The 23991-nt window shown below is 36.7% G+C and overlaps 1 protein-coding gene across 1 annotated transcript; it reads left to right on the top strand.

The window, feature by feature from the left end:
* Positions 1 to 13743: 13743 nt before the first annotated feature.
* LOC126953107 (olfactory receptor 5V1) lies at positions 13744 to 14781 on the top strand. The gene has a single exon (XM_050788476.1). It carries the CDS (start codon positions 13816 to 13818, stop codon positions 14779 to 14781), a length of 966 nt encoding a protein of 321 aa, XP_050644433.1. The 5' UTR covers positions 13744 to 13815.
* The last annotated feature ends 9210 nt before the right edge of the window (positions 14782 to 23991 follow it).

The raw sequence follows: 23991 nt of genomic DNA, 5'->3' as shown, positions 1-23991 counted from the left end.
TCTGGTAGAAATCCAACTTTACTACATGCCTCCTTTCAAGTGAATTTTTTTTCACATCACAAGCTTAATTCAATCATAAATAAATAACATTTCCTTCTAAGCACTTAATTGATGTATAAAGACACAGTTGATGCAATATAGAAAGTTATAACCAAAGCTGTATGAGACATTAGCCAGACACACACACAAAACTAATGATGAGTGTAATATAGTATTAAAATATATTAAGTACTATAATTCTATATTAACATTTTACACAATATAATCACAGATTAGTTGGAAATTCCTGCCTTGTATGGATTTCAAGTGCTGATGTAAATAACTGTTATTCCAGCACATGTTCTGATATACCTATAGTATATTAAATTCAAGTAAGTAAATTGTAAGAAATGGAGGTCTTTCAAATAAACAGAACCATTTGAATATAACAAAATCCATTTTCCAAAATTCAAATAAAGACTCTTCTATTATTCTGCACACTATATTTCCTGAGTAAGTTATCAATTCAAAGTTTAGAAATATTTTTATCACTAAATTTTATACCTTCACTAGAGCTTTCTAATTTTCTATTTTGTGTGTTTTTTCTGCATTGTCACTTTGTGTTCAACATTACTGTTTTTAAGTTATTGGTTCACAGGGAACCTTTCGTCCTTTTGCCTTTGTTAATTACTCAGGATCTCCTCTAATATTTAGTAATTTCCTCTACAATTAGTTCTCATTTATCTGAAACCTTCATTCAGTTTTCCTGCAATCTCTTCAGTTGTCCTGAATTTAGCTTAATTTAAATAACTCCAAAAACATTGACTTTGCCTGCAAAATTTCTATTTGAGGCAAATTTTGCCTTTTTTCATGCCCTAATTATGCACAATCTAAACAAGTTCAAACAGTCCTTCCTAAGTGGTTTCTTCCAAGTGGTCAGTCAACTCCAAAACTTTCTGCTTCTTCTTCAGAAATATTGGGCTCAATTGAAAAGAAATAGAATATTTTTTCATAACTTTCATGTTCCATTGATCTTGATTCTATCTTACTGAAATTCCGCAAGAGAGAATCTTTATTTTTGCCTATTTTTTTCCTTTTGTGTTTCCTTCAACAGAAATATACTGATGATAATTTTTCTTACATTAGTTTTTGTCTAGAATATCATTTTTGTTAATCTTAATTCTTGAAGATAATTTTTAATGGGTATTCAATTTTAGGGAGAGTTTTTTTTTAGCCATTGAAAATACCTTGTTTTTCCCCAGCTTTATTGAAATATAATTAACAGATTAAAATTGATATATTTAGGCTTCACAGCATGATGTTTTAGTATATGTATACTTTGTGTATACCACAATCAAGCTGAACATACATTACTGTCCCTGCATTAGTTTGCTATCAAATACTAAAAGTTATTCCTTCTATGTAACTGCATTTGCATACCCATTAAGCCAATGTGATAAGCTCCTTTGTTTTAGTTGGAGTGTTTGCACAATTTAAATCTGATACATTTTTTTATAGAATTGAATTTAAATTTGTCCTCCAACAGTTTTCCTTTCATTTGTCCTATTTGTCTGTTATTGCTTCTTCTTTCATTTACTGTTTTCTATGGGAATATTTTACTTTCATTAAATTTTCACTATTGCACTTTTATTTATTCCTTTTTATTTTATATTTTTGTGGTTACTCTAGGGTTTACAATGTGCATTTTAAATTCACAAAATATTTCTTCACATAATATTACACCATTTAAGATATATTGCTATAGCCATGCCATACGGTACTTCCATCTCCCTGCTCATGCTTTGTGATTTTAATGTCACACATTTTACTTTTACTTATGTTATTAGTATCCAAGACACTGCAATTCTGTTTTTTTTTTTTTTGAAAAATTCTATTATTTTTAAGGTAATTAAAAATAATAACAATGTCTTTTACACTTAAACACGTATTTATAATTTCTGGCACATTTTGTCCCTTCATGGAGACACTGATTTTCATCTGGTATCTTTTTTTCTGTTTTTTAAAAGACCTTCCTTAACTATTTCTTGTAGTAACGTTCTGCTGGTAATAATTTGCTTCAGCTTTTGTTGGCATGAAAAAGTACTTTGCCCTTATTTTTAAAAGGTGTTTACTCTGTATAGAAAATTTTAAATTGCCAGACTTTTGTTTATGTGCTTTAAAGCTGTTGCTCCATTACCTGTCTCACACAATTTCTGGTGGGATGTATGCTACCATTCTTATCTTTATTCCTCTGTAATAACAGTGTTGATTTTTCTCTTGCTGATTTTAAGATTTTTCTTTATAACTTTTTTAGCAATTAGTTTATGATGTTCATTGTAATGTTTTCTAATATTTATTCTACTTAATTTTTATTGGCTTCTTGGATCTAGATTACATATTTTATCAAATTTGGAAAAATTCAGTCATTATTTCTTTAATTTTTAAAATCATACACTTCTTTAGGACTCCAGTTGCACATATGTTAGACTACTTGAAATTATGGCACAGGTCATTGATGCTTTGTCCATTTTATTAAAACAATTTATCTATGCTTCATTTTGGATTGTTTTTATGTCTATGTCTCCAAGTTCCTTGATTTTTTTTCTTCTGCAGTAATTAATCTACTGTTTATTCCATGCAATTTATTTTTCACTTATATTTTGGATTTTTTATTTAAACAAGTTCTATGTGAGTCTTTAAAAAAATCTTCTCTCTCTCTCTATGTCTGTATTTCCCCTAAACTATTAGGCTTATTTTGAGGCGTATATTTTTTATTTGTTAATGTAGATCCAGAACATCATTTATTCTGAGGTTAATTTAGCCCCTACTACTAAGGTAATGTCCTTCTCAGGACTCCACCTAAGTCCTTGTCTATTACAAGTTGTTCCAATCAGGCGGATAGGTCATGGGGCATAACCAACCCTGTCTTGTATAGTGTCTTAAAATCATTGCTTTATATATTTTGTTCCATTTTTTAGATGTTTAATTAGGAGAGAAAATCTCATTACTTTATTATGGCAAGTAATGAGACAAAAAAATCATTATTTTTGAGGTTGTGGAATGTAGATCTTCTTATCTGTTGTGGGTACGCACGACCACTTTCTGGTATCAATAACATTAGTGTGATATAATATAAATCACAGGCACTAATGTCATCACTCATGATCAAGGTACAACATATGTAGCTGGCAATACTGTTCAGGGTGTTTTCCCTAATTTAAACTGAGAGAGAAGAAGATAACCAGTTAGAGAGTTTGACTCCAGCATTTTGGAGTCAAAGACTGATATTTCTTATGTGGCCAAGAAGCAAAATCTAGAGAACTGCATTTCCTCTGATAATAGGGAAAGGATGTGGGTTGTTTCTCACTGGACAGATGTGAGCCAAGAGGTAGTGGTCCACTTGGAGCAGGTCAGATTCCACAGGAGACTTCCTGAAGCATAATTATTATGGTAACAGAACCACTAGAAGACAACTAGATGCTCAGGAGTTGAGGCAGGAATCAGAAGTAGTGAGTCTCAGGACCTGTTCTTAAAGATCCCCAAGGTGTGTCTCCGAGGGTCTTGAAATATTCCCATAAGATGTGAGGATCTTCTTAATCCAAAGGGCATTTTCCTTACTCACTCCAGTCCCATGCATTGGCCTTTAGGAGCTGAGTAGACTGTTGGCACTTCAGCTAGAAAACCTATCGCTCAGAAGTTTACCAGCACAGACTCTATAGGCAACATTATTTTGTGTTACTTCTTTGTGTTCACAAAAGCAGCCCCATATCAGTCTCTTAAAGTCTAAATGGTAATCTCTGCTCAATATCTCCAATCACAGGTGAGTAAGTAAGTATTTTTAATTGCTTAACTATAGCCTCATTGCTCTTAGAGATACACTTTTCTGTGTCTTACTTTTTGGATGTGAGACTAAGTGTGTAGGAGATGGAAGTGTAATGACCTGAGGAGTTCCAAAGGAGGGAATAATAAAATTGTCTGTCCCATGCTTTGGGTGACACTCAACCTATTGAGTATGTGAATCAGGAAGCTTCTTTCATTTTGGGTAATTTTTATATCATTCAGAATAGCCTTCTGCTGTTTTGCTGATTCTTTATTAAATAAAGGACAGTGCATTTATTCTACAAAAAGAGACTAAAATGTCACTGGATTGCAGAGAATAGTATCAGGAACACACTTTGTGTGACTTTCTCACAAGAAACAATCTTTCATGTGGATCTAATATCCTAGCATGCTAGCTATTATTGATTGAGCTTTTGCCACATTGATTTCACATGTTTGCTATATGATTTCAGTTTTTATAAGGAATTGGATAGTATATTTTGAGGAAATTTGAAATTTTAAGATTCTGAATTTCTAAGGCCTCTTTTTCGAGAACACTCTTTAATGAAGAGCTAGTGGGTCCCCTAGAAGGAAGTGAAAAAGTCAAGACTGAGAGCTTGGAGGGCACACATTCTCATGAATTTTCTGGGGGCCTTTCCTTGTGAGTTCTTACAGGCCATTCTTAAGCTCTTTACTATGATATGAAATTCTGAAAACATTTTCTCAGTTGTCTTTGTATTATATCAAGTTTTGGTTCTTTCGTAAGGAGTCAAGACCATGGCTGCTCGGAAAAGGAGTAATTTTCCTATAACTGTGTGAAATACTTGTGCTTCGTGTGGTACACTCTATTCTGTGCCAGGGCCAATCTATGCCTATGAGAGGCAACCATGACCCATGCAGCACAATTTGAGTACCAGCTGCAGGATGTTGTTCTAGATTTGGAAATAGAAGAATTTTTTTCTACTCTTAGTTCACTACTTGTTAACTATGTGATCTTATAAGTAATCCTCCATAAATTACAGACTCCTCATCTCTAACTAATATGAATGGTATAAGAATCAAAATAATATGTAAAGTCTGAACATTTTTTCCCAAGTCCTACATCATAATAAGTATGTAAAAAACGGAGGAAATACCATTGTTTTCTTGGAAAATTTTGCTATAATGCTTTATATTCCAACAGTAGTAATCCATTACTGAATGTTAGACCACTGTGTCCCCAGCTACTTATTAATTCATTAAGAAATAGATGAGTAAGACAGAATATGCACCATAAGAGATGATGGACAAATAGGTGATATAAGTCACACAAGTATGTTGTGTGTTATGTGTCATAGTTAAGATTGAAACAAAGGCCTATAGATTTTCCAGGAAGGGACAGAAACATTTCAGTTGAAGAGAAAAGAGGCATTTAAGCTGAGCTTTAAAAATATGTAGATTAGCAGATAGAAATGAAAGCAGGAAGAAAAACATACAGGCTGAGTGGATAAAAATGACTAAAATTAAGAGGCTATTCTGAAAAAGAAAATTCTTATTTCAAGGCAAATAACCTTAGAGGAGTAGTACATCATTGTTTAAGTTATTTTGTTTAGTCTTTTTACCACAACAGCTTCCCCACAAATAGGGACATGGGAAAGGCATATTTTGAAGTAAAGAGCAATGATCATAGAACATAAAGTACTTGGGTAACAAAACAAAAGCATTAGGAGATCCCTGGGAGAAAGTAATTCCATTTACTATGATGTTGGCTATGGATTTGTTGTGAATAGGTCTTATATATACGTGTGTGGTCCATCAATACTTAGTTTATTGAGAGTTTTTAGCATGAAGGGGTATTGAATTTTATCAAAGGCCTTTTCTGCATCTATTGAGATAATCATGTGGTTTTTCTCATTGGTTCTGTTTATGTGATGGATTACGTTTATTGATTTGCGTGTGTTGAACCAGCCTTTCATCCCAGGGATGAAGCTGACTTGATTGTAGTGGATAAGATTTTTGATGTGCTGCTGGATTTGGTTTGCCAGTGGATTATTGAGCATTTTTGCATTGATGTTCATTAGGGATATTGGCCTGAAATTTTCTTTTTTTGTTGTGTCTTTGCCAGGTTATGGAATCAGGATGATGCTGGCCTCATAAAATGAGGTAGGGAGGAGTCCCTCTTTATTATTGTTTGGAATAGTTTCAAAAGGAATGGTACCAGCTCCTCTTTGTACCTCTGGTAGAATTCAGCCGTGAATCCATTAGGTCCTAGAGATTTTTTGTTTTTAGGATATTAATCACTGCCTCAATTTCAGTACTTGTTATTGGTCTATTCAGGGATTCAAATTCTTCCTGGTTTACCCTTGGAAGGGTGTATGTGTCCAGGAATTTATCCATTTCTTCTAGATTTTCTAGTTTACGTGCATAGAGGTGTTTAAAGTATTCTCTGATGGTAGTTTCTATTACTGTAGGTCAGTGGTGATAACTCCTTTATCATTTTTTATTGTGTCTATTTGATTCTTCTCTTTTCTTCTTTACTAGTCTTGCTAGCAGTCTATCTGTTTTGTTCATCTTTTCAAATAACCAGCTCCTGCATTCATTGATGTTTTGAAGGGCTTTTCGTGTCTCTATCTCCTTCAGTTCTGCTCTGATCTTAGTTATTTCTTGTCTTCTGCTAGGTTTTGAATTTGTTTGCTCTTGCTTCTTTAGTTCTTTAATTGTGATGTTAGGGGATCGATTTTAGATCTTTCCTGCTTTCCGATGTGGGCATTAAGTGCTATAAATTTTTCTCTTAACACTGCTTTAGCTGTGTTCCTGAGATTGTGGTACATTGTCTCTTTGTTCTCATTGGTTTCAAAGAACTTCATTATTCCTCCCTTAATTTCATTATTTAACCAGTAGTCATTCAGGAGCAGGTTGTTCATGTAATTGTGAGGTTTCATGTAGTTGTGAGGTTTTGAGTGAGTTTCTTAATCCTGAGTTCTAATTTGATTGCACTGTGGTCTGAGAGACTGTTCTGATTTCCATTGTTTTGCATTTGCTGAGGAGTGTTTTACTTCCAATTTTGTGGTCAATTTTAGAATAATTGCTATGTGCTGCTGAGAAGAATGTATATCCTGTTGATTTGGGGTGAAGAGTTCTGTAAATGTCTATTAGGTCTGCTTGGTCCAGAGCTGAATTCAAGTCCTGAATATCCTTGATAATTTTCTGTCTCATTGATCTGTCTAATATTGACAGTGAAGTATTAAAATCTTCCATTATTATTGTGTGAAATCTAAGTCTCTTTGTAGGTCTATAAGAACTTGTTTTATGGCCGGGCGCGGTGGCTCAAGCCTGTAATCCCAGCACTTTGGGAGGCCGAGACGGGTGGATCACGAGGTCAGGAGATCGAGACCATCCTGGCTAACACGGTGAAACCCCATCTCTACTAAAAAATACAAAAACCTAGCCGGGCGAGGTGGCGGGTGCCTGTAGTCCCAGCTACTCGGGAGGCTGAGGCAGGAGAATGGCATGAACCTGGGAGGCGGAGCTTGAAGTGAGCTGAGATCCGGCCACTGCACTCCAGCCCGGACGACAGAGCGAGACTCTGTCTCAAAAAAAAAAAAAAAAAAAAAGAACTTGTTTTATGAATCTGGGTGCTCCTGTATTGGCTGCATATGTATTTAGAATAGTTAGCTCTTCTTGTTGCATTGATCCCTTTACCATTGTGTATAATGCCTTTCTTTGTCTTTTTTCATCTCTGTTGGTTTAAATTCTGTTTTATCAGAGACTAGAATTGCAACCCTTGCTTTTTTTTTTTCCATTTGCTTGGTAAATATTTCTCTATCCCTTTGTTTTGAGCCTATGTGTGTCCTTGCACATGAGATGGGTCTCCTGAATACAGCACACAGATGGGTCTCGACACTTTATTCAATTTGCCAGTCTCTGTCTTTTAATTGGGACATTTAGCCCATTTACGTTTAAGGTTAATATTTTTTATGTGTGAATTTGATCCATTCATCATGATGCTAGTTGGTTACTTTGCACACTAGTTGATGCAGTTTCTTCATAGTGTCTTTGGTCTTTATATTATGTTGTGTTTTTGCAGTAGCTGGTACTAGATTTTCCTTTCCATGTTTAGTGCTTCCTTCAGGAGCTCTCATACGGCAGGCCTGGTGGTGACATAATCCCTCAGCATTTGCTTTTCTGTAAAGATTTTATTTCTCCTTCACTTATGAAGCTTACTTTGGCTGTATGCGAAATTCTGAGTTGAAAATTTCTTTTTAAAAAAAGGTTGAATATTGGCCCCCACTCTCTTCTGGTTTGTGGGTTTTCTGCAGAGAGATCCACTGTTAGTCTGATGGGCTTCTCTTTGTAAGTAACCCAACCTTTCTTTCTGGCTCCCCTTAACATTTTTTCTTTCATTTCAACCTTGGATAATCTGATGATTATATGTCTTGGGGTTGCCCTTCTCGAGCATTATCTTAGTGGTATTCTCTGCATTTCATGAATTTGGATGTTGACCTATCTTGCTGGGTTGGGGAAGTTCTCCTGGATAATATTTTGAAGTGTGTTTTCCAACTTGGTTCCATTCTCCGTGTTACTTTCAGGTACACCACTCAATCATAGGTTTGGTCTTTTCACATAGTCCCATATTTCTTGGAGATTTTTTTCCTTCCTTTTCCCTCTTTTTTCTCAAATATTGTCTTCACACCTTATTTTAGTAAGTTGATCTTCAATCTCTGATATCCTTTCTTCTGCTTGATCAATTTGGCTATTGATACTTGTGTATGCTTCATGAAGTTCTCATGCTGTGTTTTTCAGCTCCATCAGGTCACTTATGTTTTTCTCTAAACTTCTAGTTAGCAGTTCCTGTAATCTTTTGTCAGTGTTCTTAGCTTCATTGCATTAGGTTAGAACATGCTCCTTTAGCTCAGTGGAGCTTGTTGTTACCCAACTTCGGAAGCCTACTTCTGTTAATTCATCAAACTCATTCTCTGCCCAGTTTTGTGCCCTTGCTGGAGAGGAGTTGTGATCATTTGGAGAAAAGGCATTCTTCTCCAGAAGGATGTTTTTGGAATTTTCAGCATTTTTGTGCTGGTTTTTCCTCATCTTCATGGATTTATCTACCTTTGATCTTTGAGGTTGATGACCTTTGGATGGGATTTTGTGTGGGGGTCCTTTTTGTTGATATTGATGTTATTGCTTTCTATTTAATAGTTTTTCTTCTACCAGTCGGGCCCCTCTTGTACAGGTCTGCTGCAGTTTGCTGGAGGTCCACTCCAGACCCTATTTGCCTGAGTATCACCAGTGGAGGCTGCAGAACAGCAACTATTACTGCCTGCTTCTTCCTCTGGAAGCTTCATCCCAAAGGGGCACCAGCCCAGTGCCAGCTGGAGCTCTCCTCTATGAGATGTCTGTCAACCCCTGTTGGGAAGTCTCTCTCAGTCAGTAGGCACTGGGGTCAGGGATTCACTTGCGGAGGCAGTCTGTCCCTCAGCAGAGCTTGAGTGCATGCTGGGAGAAACCTCCTTGTCAGGATCCACTGCTCTCTCCAGAGCCGGCAGGCAGGAATGTTTAAGTCCAATGAAGCTGTGCCCACAGCTGCCCCTTTCCCCAGGTACTCTGTCCCAGGAAGACGGGAATTTTATCTATAAGCCCTTGACTGGGACTGCTGCCTTTCTTTCAGAGATGCCCTTCCCAGTGAGAGGAGGAATCTAAAGAAGCAGTCTAGCCACAGCCACTTTGCCATGCGGTGTTGAGTTCCACCCAGTCCAAACTTCCAGGCCTCCTTAGCACTGTCAGGGGAAAGCTGCCTACTCAAGCCTCAGTAATGGTGGATGCCCCTGCCCAAACAAGCTCAATCAGCCAAGGTCAACTTCAGACTGCCGTGCTGGCAGTGAGAATTTTAAGTCAGTGATTCTTAGCTTGCTGGGCTCCATGGGAGTGGGACTGGCTGAGTGAGACCACTTGGCTTCAGCCCCCTTTCCACAGGAGTGAACAGTTCTGTCTGTTGATGTTCCAGGTGTCACTGGGGTATGAAAAAAAACTCCTGCAGCTGGCTCGGTGTCTGCCCAAACAGCCACCCAGTTTTGTGCTTGAAACCCAGGTCCCTGGTGTTGTAGGCACATGGGGAATCTCCTGGTCTGCAGATTGCAAAAACTGTGGGAAAAGTGTAGTATCTAGGCTGAATAGCACAGTCCCTCACAGCTTCCCTTGGCTGGTGAAGCTCCTTGCACTTCCCGAGTGAGGCGATGCCCCACCATGCTTCTGCCTGCCCTCCATGGGCTGCACCTACCTGCTTCCTAACCATGTGCCAAACTGGTACCTCGGTTGGAAATACAGAAATCACCGGCCTTCTGCATTGGTCTCACTGGGAGCTGCAGAGCAGAATTCTTCCTATTGGGCCATCTTGCCAGATTCGCCACCAAGTGCCAATTTCCCACTTTCATTTCAGAGGATGACACCCCCAGCCATCTGCTTGTTCAATCCAGGAATCTAGATCAGCACAGTGAACTCGTTTAGGCCACAAAGTTAAATGTAAAACCCAATATCACCATTGCAAGTCTGAGTAACTTTAGACAAATTATTTAATCTCTCTGAAACTTACTTTAAAATTTTTTACTTGTAATATGAGCATGATATGTCTCTTTCATTGTGTGTGGGTTTGTGTGTGTTTGGTGTGTGTGGGTGTGTGAACTGGGTGATATAATGATTGTTGAATGGTTATTTTATAATAAGAATTTAATATATGTTGGTTATGACTACAATCCCTAATTTATCCTTCTTCATCACTGTATACCAAAATTGTAACACTATATATTCTAATATCTCTCAAATGCCTCCATTTTTATCCAACCAAATTGTCACCACTCTTGTCTGCAGTATATATGTAATGTGATGTTATAATGCATGTATATATTGTGGAATGATTACAGCAGGCTAAATAGCATGTCTGCCACCACCTCACATACTTATCATTACTTTGTGGGGAAAATATTTAAAATCCACTCCATTAGCAATTTTGGAATATACAGTACATTTTAACTGTAGTCACCATGCTGTGCAATAAATCACTAGAACTTATTCCTCCTGTGTAACTGAAACTTTGTACCCTTTGACCAGTCCGCCCCTGTCCACCCCTACCTCAGCCTCTGGTAACCACCATTCTACTCTCTACCTCTACAGATTTGACCTTTTTAGATTCCGCATATAAGGGAGATCATGCAGTATTTGTCTTTCTGTGCCTGGCTTATTTCACTCAGCATAATGTCCTCCACGTTCATCCATGTCAGAAATGACAGGATTTTCTTTTTTTAAAGGCTGCATAGTATTCCACCAGGTATATATAACATATTTTCTTTATTCATTCATCTACTGATGAAGATTTAGGTTGTTTCCATGGCTACTGCGAATAATGCTGCAAAGACCATGGGAGTGCAGATACCTTTTTAAGATACTGATTTCAATTCCTTTGTATATATATCCAGAAGTGGAATTGCTGGATCACATAGTAGTTGCATTTTTAGTTTTTTGAAGAAGCTGCACTGTTTTCCAAAATGGCTCTATTAGTTTACATTTCCATTAACACTGTGCCAGTTCCCTTTCTTCCACAGTCTTGCCTTAAAATATATTTGGTGAATAAAATGAGTAGAAGGGTTAATTCCTCCTCAGAAGTGGAAGGAAAGGTTAAAATAGATAAAAGGGAAGATAGAGATTTGGAATAGGGAAAAAGATGGATTTGAGAATACAATTTGAGAGTTCTTCTGTAGATGGAATGAAAATTGTACTAGTGAATTTATTTGGTTGTGGTAATGTGAAATACTATATTGTGTGAATTTTTTCAACTTATCCTCGCCCTTCATTAAAAACACCCACCGTAGTTCACAAGGAAAGAAGACAGCAATTACAACAAAAGCACAATTAACCCATCTTTCAAACTTGACATTGAAATGCATATTTGTATATAGGTGAGGGCAATCAATAAAGTATATAGTTTGAATGAATATACAACAATTATCTTCATTTAAAAATTTTTATATTTTATTTATCTAAGTTTTTATAATTTGCTTCAAACATCAAACTGCAGATTAATTTTTTTCACTTGAATTAGACCTTGAGCATTTTAAATTAGGGGATTCTCCCTACAACTGTTTTAATTTTATTAAACATTTTTATTAACCAATTAAAACTAAACTCTAGACAGTATCTTTTAATAACACAAACATGAATATTTAAATTGATCTATAGCTGGTCCAGGAAATAAACAACTACACTAGAAATTGATTGTTCAAATAAACACATTCAAATAAAAACCAGATATTTAGAAACAATTGGATTTAACCATCAAAACACTGTAGGCATAGCACATTGCCATTAACAGTCAGAAACAGAAGTCATAACAATTTGTAACCAGTTAAAATAATTCAGTTGTATAAACCTAGGTTATATTCAAAACAAAAGAAGCATTTTTTAAGAGCATTATGTTGTCATAAGTTAATGGAAATTAAATTTTTAGCCACTCAATTGAAAGTATATTAGCTTTGGGAGTGATAAAGCTACCTTTTTTTACCTGCTAGCTGCATAACATCTGCCAGACATTTATCTTGCTGAGACCTGATGTTCTCATTCAGAGAATAGGAATGATAAATATTACTTATCTTAAAGGATTTATGTAAAGACTAAATGAGATGCTGTGTGGGAAGTGCTCAGAGATTATCAGCGTCCTTCTATATGAAGCACTTAACAATGATTTGTTGAAACAGACACTAATTCCTGCACCTGCCAAATAGTTCTTGAATTTTCTAGATTGATGATCTATAGCAATAAGTTTCTAATTCATTAGGATGAGTCTCTTGGAAATTTTATTAAAATACAGATAACCTTACTCCAAATTCAGGGAATCTAATTCAATATGCTTCTTATTGAAATTTATCATATCAAAAATTAACAAATAAAATAATATAAATATTCATTAATAAGGGTGGGATATAGAAAAACTTTGCTATATTCACACAAGTGCTTGAATACAACTTAAAGATCATGTTTTAGCATAATACTTATTGCCATGGGAAATGAAGGAAAAAGGCCGGGCGCGGTGGCTCAAGCCTGTAATCCCAGCACTTTGGGAGGCCGAGATGGGCGGATCACGAGGTCAGGAGATCGAGACCATGCTGGCTAACACGGTGAAACCCCGTCTCTACTAAAAAATACAAAAAATTAGCCGGGCGAGGTGGCGGGCGCCTGTGGTCCCAGCTACTCGGGAGGCTGAGGCGGGAGAATGGCGTGAACCCAGGAGGCGGAGCTTGCAGTGAGCTGAGATCCCGCCACTGCACTCCAGCCTGGGCGACAGAGCGAGACTCTGTCTCAAAAAAAAAAAAAAAAAAAAAAAAAAAAGAAGGAAAAATCAGGTTAAAATAGGTACTTTTGATCCTCTATTCAACATTTCTGCATGAAAAATGGATCCGAAGAACATACACCAAATCATTAATAGAGGTTTTCTCTGGTGACTACGAAAGATTTTTAATGTTTTAAATTTTCTTTTCTATATTTTTCTCAAATATTCTAAAACAAATACATTAATTTTAATCAGAAAAGAATACAAAACAAAATTTATGTGAACGTGAAGTATGAAAAAGGGGAGCAGGGATGGCTTCAAAGAAGCAAATGAATATCAGAGATTCTTCTATAAACTGCATTCTACAGCACAAGTTCACACATCCCCAAGAAAATGCTGGTAAGCATGACCCAGCCGTTATTAACAGAACTCTAGGACAAATGGTGTCCTTTTGTACTCTAATTTAAAACTTCCAGTGTTGTATATTTTACAAAGGTTTGATCTGCAGGTGAAACATTGGATGTATTTATATCTGTGTTGCATGGTAGGTAGGAGCTATGGTTTGCAAAAGAATGCTGTTTCTCTGGTTTGATATAAATGGTGATTGCTTTTATTTGTAACAGTTTTTTCCCCTTATTTTTCAGGTCACTGCTATTGCAACATATGATTCATTTTTATAATCTGGTCTTCGCCCAATTCCCGAAAGGAAACCAGGCAACATCATGGAAAGAAAGAATCAAACAGCTCTAACTGAATTCATCATCTTGGGATTCTCCAACCCAAATGAATTGCAGTTTTTACTATTCACCATCTTCTTTCTGACTTATTTCTGTACTTTGGGAGGAAATATATTAATTATCTTGATAACTGTGACTGATCCACACCTGCATACACCTATGTATTACTTTCTAGGGAACTTGGCCTTTATTGACATCTGCTACACCACCAGCAATGTCCCCCAGATGATGGTGCACCTCCTCTCAAAGAAAAAAAGCATTTCTTATGTAGGGTGTGTGGTTCAACTTTTTGCATTTGTTTTCTCTGTGGGATCAGAGTCTCTCCTACTGGCAGCAATGGCATATGATCGTTACATTGCAATCTGCAATCCTTTAAGGTATTCAGTTATTATGAACAAAGTTGTATACAATCAATTAGCAGCCTCATGCTGGGCTGCTGGTTTTCTTAACTCATTGGTGCATACAGTGTTGACATTTCACCTGCCCTTCTGTGGCAACAATCAGATTAACTACTTCTTCTGTGACATCCCACCTTTGCTGCTCTTGTCTTGTGGAAACACTTCTGTCAATGAGTTGGCACTACTATCCATTGGGGTCTTCATTGGTTGGACTCCTTTCCTTTGTATCGTACTTTCCTACATTTGCATAATCTCCACCATCTTCAGGATCCACTCCTCAGAGGGAAGACGAAAAGCCTTTTCTACGTGTGCCTCCCACCTGGCCATTGTCTTTCTCTTTTATGGCAGTGCCATCTTTACGTACGTACGGCCCATCTCAACTTACTCATTAAAGAAAGATAGATTGATTTCAGTTTTGTACAGTGTTGTTACCCCCATGCTAAACCCTATAATTTACACATTGAAGAATAAGGACATCAAAGAAGCTGTCAAAACCATAGGGAGCAAGTGGCAGCCACCAATTTCCTCTTTGGATAGTAAACTCACTTATTGAACCTCACAGGTTCAATAATCTTGTACTACAAAATTAACTTTTTCGCCAGTCACCTGTTTTTAGTGAAAGTTTACAAGATAATTGCAATGTTGGGACAGATATTGAAGAGTTGGCACACTTCAGTCTAAGTGTACTTATTCTTGAGCTTTACTTAGTTCTATGAGAGATATCAATGTTGCTCTCTTTAAATATTATCTTTTTATTTATTTTTCCATTCCTGAATCTCGCATTCAAAGATAGTGCCCCTCTTTCATGAGATATTTGTTTAGTGGACTTCATCACTTGAAAATTTCCCTCCTTTTTCATATTGCTTTCTGTATATTAAATAATGTAAAATATTTTTCTTCACATTCCTCATATGTTTGTCATATTTTTCTGTTCTTACTACTTAAGACATGCTTTTGACCTTTCTTTCTTTCTTTAGTAGGCCCTTCTTAATCAAACATCATCACCAATAGATTAAGAAATGTAATCACGGTGAAGTGATGTTTTACCTCCAGGTCTGTTAGTAGCAATTTTTAATTTCATCACCTGCTGCATGGGCCAAGGCCAATTTATCTTCACATTGGAATGAAGACAGTCATAATTTTCAATCCCAGTTGACATACATTCTTTATTCTATTCAAAAGGCAGAATGTCCAGAGGGATTTTTCTAAAACTAAGTCCCCAAAACATATTACTATTTTATAGAGTATCTTAAATTTAGGAATTTTTTTCCCTAAAAATTTAGAAAACAGAATCAGATAAAATATGCAGAAAGAAACAAGGATTTTTTGACAGGGAATAAAAAGTCTTAGTTATATAATGACTAAAGTTAGAAAAAAAGTAGAAATTACTAGTGTTAAAAGTAAAAGTACTAAATTACTATTTTCTCTGTGTTATTACCATGTAAAGGACAGTTATGAAGTCAAGATAAATGTGAAGGAAGACTAAGTGAAGAGAAGAAATAGAAGGAAGAAATAGAATAAGGAAGGAAGAGAGAAAATTTAAAAGATAAAGAGACTTACAGATACCAAGAAGGGAAAATAAATAACATACAATGTAAGAGCCTATGAGATTGAAAGAGAGATAGAAAAAGGCTTATAGATCAGGCAGAAACAAGTTCTCTAGTGTCCTTCCTTCTTCACTATTCTCTCAGGACCACCTTCTTTTTCTTCCATACCTACTGATGCCTCCCTTGATTAAGTCTTGACTTCCCAGCCCCTCTTTTGTGTAATGTTGTCATAGTGTTCTAGTGGAGTGCCTTGTCTCCATTCCTATCCTGTTTAATGTACTCCGCACATCATTTCTGAGTTAACTTTCCTAACATGGTGTTATGTACAGTCTCCTGCACTGTTTTTCTTTTAATAAACTCCATTGACTTACTGGCATACTCTTTATTTAACTAAATATATTTGTAACCACTGTCTGTAAAATCTAAGTACTATCTATCTTGTAACCTCATCTCCTGCAGGAACCCTAAATAATTCTTCCCCAGGTACGGCTTGATCTTTCCTGACTACTTACCACTATTATGACGATTCCCTTAATTTGGAATTCATATCTCCTCCCTTATTTGTTCAAAGTTCTCTTCATTCTTTATAGTTCAATTCAAAATCTACTTTCTCCTTCATCATTCCACCTAATGTTTTCTATTCCTTCTTAAATCACATAGTACTGCCTGAAATGGTGGTGGTGGTGGTGGTAGTGAGAGTTACTTGATGAATCTATTTAAAATTACAACTTCTCACCACTCCCCCACTCAATAACTCTCGATAACTCCACTCTGTCTTTCATTTCATAGCAGTTATCAAAAGTTATTATTATCATAATTACGTATCCTATTCACCTCTTTATCTTTAGGACCAAGAATAGAATAATTCCTGGCCTATAGTCGGTGTTAAATACTGTTGAATAGATATGTGAACATGGAGTGGGGGCAGAAAGGAAGAACCAGTGCCAGCCACTGCAAAAACATACTGAAATACAAGGACCAATGACACTATAAAGAAACTGCATCAACTCATGTGCAAAATAACCAGCTAGCATCATGATGACAGGATCAAATTCACATATAACAATATTAACCTTAAATGTAAATGGGCTAAATGCCCCAATTAAAAGACACAGACTGGTAAATTGGATAGAGTCAAGACCCATCAGTGTGCTATATTCAAGACATCCTTGACATGTGCCAGGACATACATAGGCTCAAAATAAAGGGATGGAAAAAATTTAGCGAGGAAATGAAAAGTAGAGAAAAGCAAGGATTGTAATCCTAGTCTCTGACAAAACAGACTTTAAACCAAAAAAGATGAAAAAAACACAAAGGAGGGGATAACATAATGGTAAAGGGGTCAATTCAACAAGGAGAGCTAACTATCCTAAATGTATATGCATACAATACAGGAGCATCCAGATTCAAGGAGCAAGTTCTTAGGGAGCTGCAAAGAGATGTAGACTTCCACACAATAATAGTAAGAGACTTTAACACCCCATTCTCAACATTAGACAGATCATTGAGACAGAAAATTAACAAGTATATTCAGGACTTGAACTTGGCTTGGGATCAAGTGAATCTAATAGATATCTACAAGCCCCTCCAGCCTGAAACAACAGAATATACGTTCATCTCAGTGCCATGTGGCATTTACTCTAAAATCGATCACATGATTGGAAGTAAAGCACGCCTCAGCAAATGCAAAAGAACTGAAAATCATAACAGTCTCTCAGACCACAGTTCAATCAAATTAGAATTCAGGATTAAGAAACTCACTCAAAACCAACGACATGGAAGTTGAACAACCTGCTCCTGACTGACTCCTAGGTAAATAATGAAATTAAGGCAGAAACTAAACCGTTCTTGAAACCAATAAGAACAAAGAGACTTCATACCAGAATCTTTGGGATGCAGCTAAAGCAATGTTAAGAGGGAAATTTGTAGCACTAGACAGAACTCAAATTGACACCCTAACATCACAACTAAAAGAACTAGAGAAGCAAGGGCAAATAAATCCAAAAGCTAGCAGAAAACAAGAAATAGCTAACATGGGAAAAGAACTGAAGAAGAGAGAGACACAAAAAAATGCTTCACCAAATCAATAAATCCAGAAGTTGTTTCTTTTTTGAAGACATTAATAAAATAGATAGACTGGTAGCTAGACTAATAAAGAAGAAAAAAAGAGAAGAATCAAATAGACACAATATAAATGATAAAGGGCATATCACCACTGACCCCACAGAAATACAAACTACCATTAGAGAATACTATAAACATTTCTATGCAAATAAACTAGAAAATCTAGAAGAAATGAATAAATTCCTGGACACATACACCCTTCCAAGACTAAACCAGGAAGAAGTCAAATCCTTGAATAGACCAATAACAAGTTCTAAAATTGAAGCAGTAATAAATAGCCTAACAACCAAAAAAAGCCCAGCACCAGATGGACTCACAGTCAAATTCCACCAGAGGTACAAAAAGGAGCTGGTACCACTCCTTCTGGAACTATTTCAAACAATTCAAAAGGAGGGACTTCTCCCTAACTAATTTTATGAGCCCAGCATCATCCTGATACTAAAACCTGACAGAGACAGAACAAAATAAGAAAACTTCTGGCCAATATCTCTGATGAACATCAATGTGAAAATCCTCAATAAAATACTGGCAAACCAAATCCAGCAGCACATCAAAAAGCTTATCTGCCATGATCAAGTCAGCTTCATCCCTGGGAAGAAGACTGGTTCAACATAAACAAATCAATAAATGCAATTCGTCACATAAACAGAACCAATAACAAAAACCACATGATTATCTCAATAGATGCAGAAAAGGCCTCCAATAAATTTCAACATCCCTTTATACTAAAAACTTTCAATAAACTAGATATTGATGGAACGTATCTCAAAATAATAAGAGCTATTTATGACAAACCCACAGTCAATATCATACTGAATGGGCAAAAGCTGGAAGCATTCCCTCTGAAAACTGTCACAAGACAAGGAAACCCTCTTTCACCACTCCTATTCAACATCGTATTGGAAGTTCTGGCCAGGGCAATCAGGCAAGAGAAAGAAATAAAGCGTATTTGAATAAAAAGAGAGGAAATCAAATTGTCTTTGTTTGCAGATGACATTGTATATTTAGAAAACCCCATTGTCTCAGCCCAAAATTTCCTTAAGCTGATAAATTCAGCAAAGTCTCAGGATACAAAATCAATGTGCAAAAATCACAAGCATTCCTATACACCAACAACAGACAAGCAGAGAACCAAATCATGAATGAACCTCCATTCATAATTGCTACAAAGACAATAAAATACCTAGGAATACAGCTAACAAGGGATGTGAAGGACTTCTTCAAAGAGAACTACAAACCACTTCTCAAGGAATTAGAAGAGGACACAAACAAATGGAAAAACATTTCATCCTTTGGATATGAAGAATGAATATTGTGAAAATAGCCATGCTTCCCAAAGTAATTTACAGATTTGATGCTATTCCCATCAAACTACCATTGACATTCTTCACAGAATTTTTTTAAAAAGCTACTTTAAAACTCATATGGAACCAAGAAGGAACCTGTATAGCCAAGACAATCCTAAGCAAAAAGAACATAGCTGGAAGCATAAAGACACCTGACTTCAAACTATAATACAAGGCTACAGTAACCAAAACAGCATGGTACTGGTACCAAAGCAGACACATAGACCAATAGATCAGAAATAAGACAGCACATCTACAACCATCTGAATTTCAACAAACCTGACAAAAACAAGCAATGGGGAAATGATTCCCTATTTAATAAATGGTGCTGGGAAAATGGGCTAGCCATATGCAGCAAACTGAAATTGGACCCGTTCCTAACACCTTATACAAAAGTTAACTCAAGATGTATTAAACACTTAAATGTAAAACCCAAAACCATAAAAATCCTAGAAGAAAATCTAGGCAATACCATTCAGGAAATAGGCAAGGGCAAAAATTTTATGATGAAATTGTCAAAAGTAATTGCAGCAAAAGCTAAAATTGACAAATGGGATCTAATTAACTAAACAGCTTCTGCACACCAAAAGAAACTATCATCAGAGTGAACAGGCAACCTGAAGAATTGGAGAAAATTTTTGCAATCTACCCATCTGATAAAGGTCTAATATCCAGAATTTACAAGGAACTTAAACAAATTTACAATAATAAAATAAGTAACCCCACCAAAAAGTGGACAAAGGATATGAACAGACACTTCTCAGAAGATATTTACACAGCCAACAAACTTATGAAGAAAAGCTCAACATCACTGATCGTTAGAGAAACACAAATTAAAACCGCAATGAACTACCATCTCACACAAGTCAGAAGGGCAATTATCAAAAAGTCAAGAAACAATAGATGCTGGTGAGGCTGTGGAGAAATAGGAACACTTTTACACTGTTGGAGGGAATGTAAATTAGTTCAACCATTGTGGAAGACAGTGTGGCAATTCCTCAAGGATCTGGAACCAGAAATACCATTTAACCCAGCAATCTCATTACTGGGTATATACCCAAAGGAATATAAATTATTCTATTATAAAGATATACACACACATATGTTTATTGCAGCACTATTCCCAAGAGCAAAGACTTGGAATCAATCCAAATACCCACCAATGATAGAACAGATAAAATGTAGTACATATATACCATGGAATACTATGCAGCCATAAAAAGGAATGGGATCACGTCCTTTGCAGGGACATGGACGAAGCTGGAAGCCATCATCCTCAACACACTAACAGAAACAGAAAACCAAACACCGCATGTTCTCACTAATAAGTGGGAGTAGAACAGTGAGAACACATGGACACAGGGAGGGAACAACACACACCAGGGCCTGTCAGGGGGGTGGAGGGTGGGAGAGCATCAGGACAAATGGCTAATGCATGCAGGGCTTAATACCTAGGTGATGAGTGGTTAGATGCAGCAAATCACCATGGTACACGTTTACCTATGTAACAAACCTGTACGTCTGCACATGTATCCCGGAACCTAAAATAAAATAAAATTTAAAATATATGTATAAACATACCATAAAACTACCATGACACTGAACATCCTAGAGGGTTTGTGCATGAAAGTTTTTGCTTTCTTGCTACTTTTTATGCTCCCAGTTAACACACATCTTGTAGGAAGTACACATTTTGGTATTTCTCACATCCCATAGTTTATTTCATTTGCCATAGAATATTATTCCAGGATATTGTGTTCACAGAATAGATGAATAAGCAGAGATAATAAATGATGTAATTTAGTTGGTTGTAAATATTATTTTAAGTCAAAATTTTCTGACACATTTGCTTATTAGATGATAAAAAAATTTTTGGTCAACACGTATTTCTCATCAAATATTTCCAAAGTGGGAAACATCCAAGCCTCATACTTTGACAACTTGCTCTTCTGTCTCAATGTAGTCTACCTCTTCCACTTTTTTTTTGCTTTAAATATTAACCGTATACCACTGACTTTCACTTTGTATATCTGCAGCTTTTACTTCCATTCTAAATTCAACCAAATCTCATAATGCCATATTTTGTTTTAATTCAAACTCATAACCCTTTAATCAAAATCAGTTGCCATCTGTTTTATCAATACCACCGCAATTCTCACATTCTGTTTATATCCCATTCATTTTCTTTACTTTCTGATGCTCTTCCAATGATTAATTCACAGCTCTGAATAAATATAGCATTTTGTTAAATCTAAGGCTGTTCAGTTTCAATATACTAGAGAAAATAAAGAAATGTTAAAAACAAAAAAAAGCAAAACACACATAATAAAGCCTAGAGAAGTGAATCCCAAAAGCAATCTGCTAGCATACTGATAAGGGAATGCTGGGAAGGGAAGAACGTGGTCCCTTTAAATGATACAAAAGGGGAGAAGAGAAGTGCTGGGTAGAGGAAGGTGTGGTGCCTGACTAGGGTTCCACCCCCATAGACCTAGGTGAGGACAGGCACTCCTGCTTTTTCGCCCAAATATTGCATTTGAAAAGACCACCCTGACCCACCATGCCCCCATCCTTGGCCTATAAAAACCCGAGGCCCCAGCAGGCAGACACACAGGTGTCCAGATGTCCAGAGGAGCACGTTGGCGGAAGAAGATGCAAGCGGCCGGTCCTCGAGAGGATGTCGATAGGAGAACGCAGGCAGAAGAGCGCAGACAGAAGAGCGCATGGATATGCACCAGCATGCCGGCAGGCCCAAGTGGTGGGAGGAGGTGGAGTTTGGCCCTGGCAGAGGAGAGCAAGGCCCAAGTGGCCCAACTTCAGGGGAAGACCATCTCCCTTCTGGCTCCCCCATCAGCTGAGAGCTACTTCTACTCAATAAAGTTTTACACGAATTCTCCAAGCCCACGTGTGTTCTAATTCTTCCGGTACACCAAGGCAAGAAACCCTGAGATACAGAAAGCCCTCTGTCCTTGCGACAAGGTAGAAGGTCTAATTGAGCTAACACAAGCCACCTATAGACAGCAAACTAAGAGCATCCTGTAACACACGCCCACTGGGGCTTCAGAAGCTGCAAACGTTCACCCCTAGACACTGCCATGGGGTCGGAGTTCTACAACCTGCCTGCCTGTAAGCTTCCCTGGATGTTTGAGCAGTGGGGCCCTGAAAAAGCGAGCCACATCCCCATCGCATGCCCTGCGAGGGGGACAAGCAAACTTTTCCCATTTCAATACCACTAGAGAGGTTCATAGACAATTTGAGCCCTGTTTTCTCATAACAGAAAAGGAAGGACAGTCAGAACTGTGCGAAGTGTGGATAAAGAAACAGAAAAGGGAGCCAATAGTCATTGGCATTATACACCTGAGAAAGCAGCAACAGTTACCATACTGAGCATAGCCGGAGGAGTTCACCACAGTTAGAGGAATGAAGGCAGAAATGGTAGGTACTCCTGTGGATTTGGAAGCTAAAAACTGATGAGGTTTTAAATCAAAGGCTTGTTTTTCTTTGTAATATAAGAAAATAATTTGCTTGTAATCTTTTTTTACCTGTCGTACACTATTATTTGTTTATTGTTATAGATGGCAAATAAAAATTATATTTATCATGTACCACATGATGCCTTGAAATACGTATACCTTGTGAAATAGCTAAACCAAGCTAATCAACATATGCAATACCTCACATACTTTTTTGTGGTGAGAAGACTCATCTATTCTTTTAGCAGTTTTTAAGAATACAAAACGTTATTAACTACAGTCACCACGTTGTACAATAGATCTCTTGAACTTATTTCTCCTATATAACTGAAATATTGTATCCATTTACCAACATCTCCCCACCACATCCCCTCCCAGCCCCTAGTACCCACAATTCTACTCTCTATTTCTACGACTTCAACTTTTAAAAATTCTGCATATATGTGAGGTCATGTAGCATTTGTCTTTCTGTTCCTAGCTTATTTCACTTAAAATAATGTTCTCCAGGTTCATCCATGTTGTCACAAATGACAGAATTTGCTTTTTTAAAAATTGAATAGTATTCTATTGTGCACATATGCCATATATTATTTATCCATTCATCCATTGATGAACACTTAGGTTGATTCCATGCCTTGGCTATTATGAATGGTGCTGCAATAGACATTGGAGTGCAGATATTTCTTTGATACGTTGATTTCATTTCCTTGGATATATACTAAGTAATGGGATTCCTTGACCATATGGTGGTTTTATTTTTAATTTTTTGAAGAACTTTCATACTACTTTTCTATAATGGCTATACTTATTCACATTCCCACCAACAGTGTGGAAGAGTTCCGTTTTCTTGACATCCTCACCAGCATGTGTTATCTTTTGTCTTTTAATATTAATTATTCTAACAGATATAAGATTATATCTCATTGTGGTTTTCATTTGCATTTCTCTGCTATTAATTTAGTATTTTTTCATATACCTGTTGGCCATTTGCATGTCTTCTTTTGAAGGTCATTTCATCATTTTTTAACTAGGTTATTTGTTTTCTTTAATTGGGTTATTTGTAATGTATATTTTGAATAGTAACCTCTTAACAGATGTGTGCTTGGCTGATTACAAAGGTTGTCTCTTCACTCTGTTAATTGTTCACTTGACTGTGTTAAAGCATTTTTGTTTGATGTAGTCAAATTGTCTCTTTTTGGTTTTATTGCCAGTATTTTCAAGGTCATATCCAAAAAGTCCTTCCCAGATCAGTGTCGTGGAACTTTTTCCCCAATAT

The sequence above is a fragment of the Macaca thibetana genome, chromosome 4, assembly GCF_024542745.1.
Source record: "Macaca thibetana thibetana isolate TM-01 chromosome 4, ASM2454274v1, whole genome shotgun sequence".
NCBI classification, from domain to species: domain Eukaryota; kingdom Metazoa; phylum Chordata; class Mammalia; order Primates; family Cercopithecidae; genus Macaca; species Macaca thibetana.
This window is presented reverse-complemented; position numbering and strand designations above follow the sequence as displayed.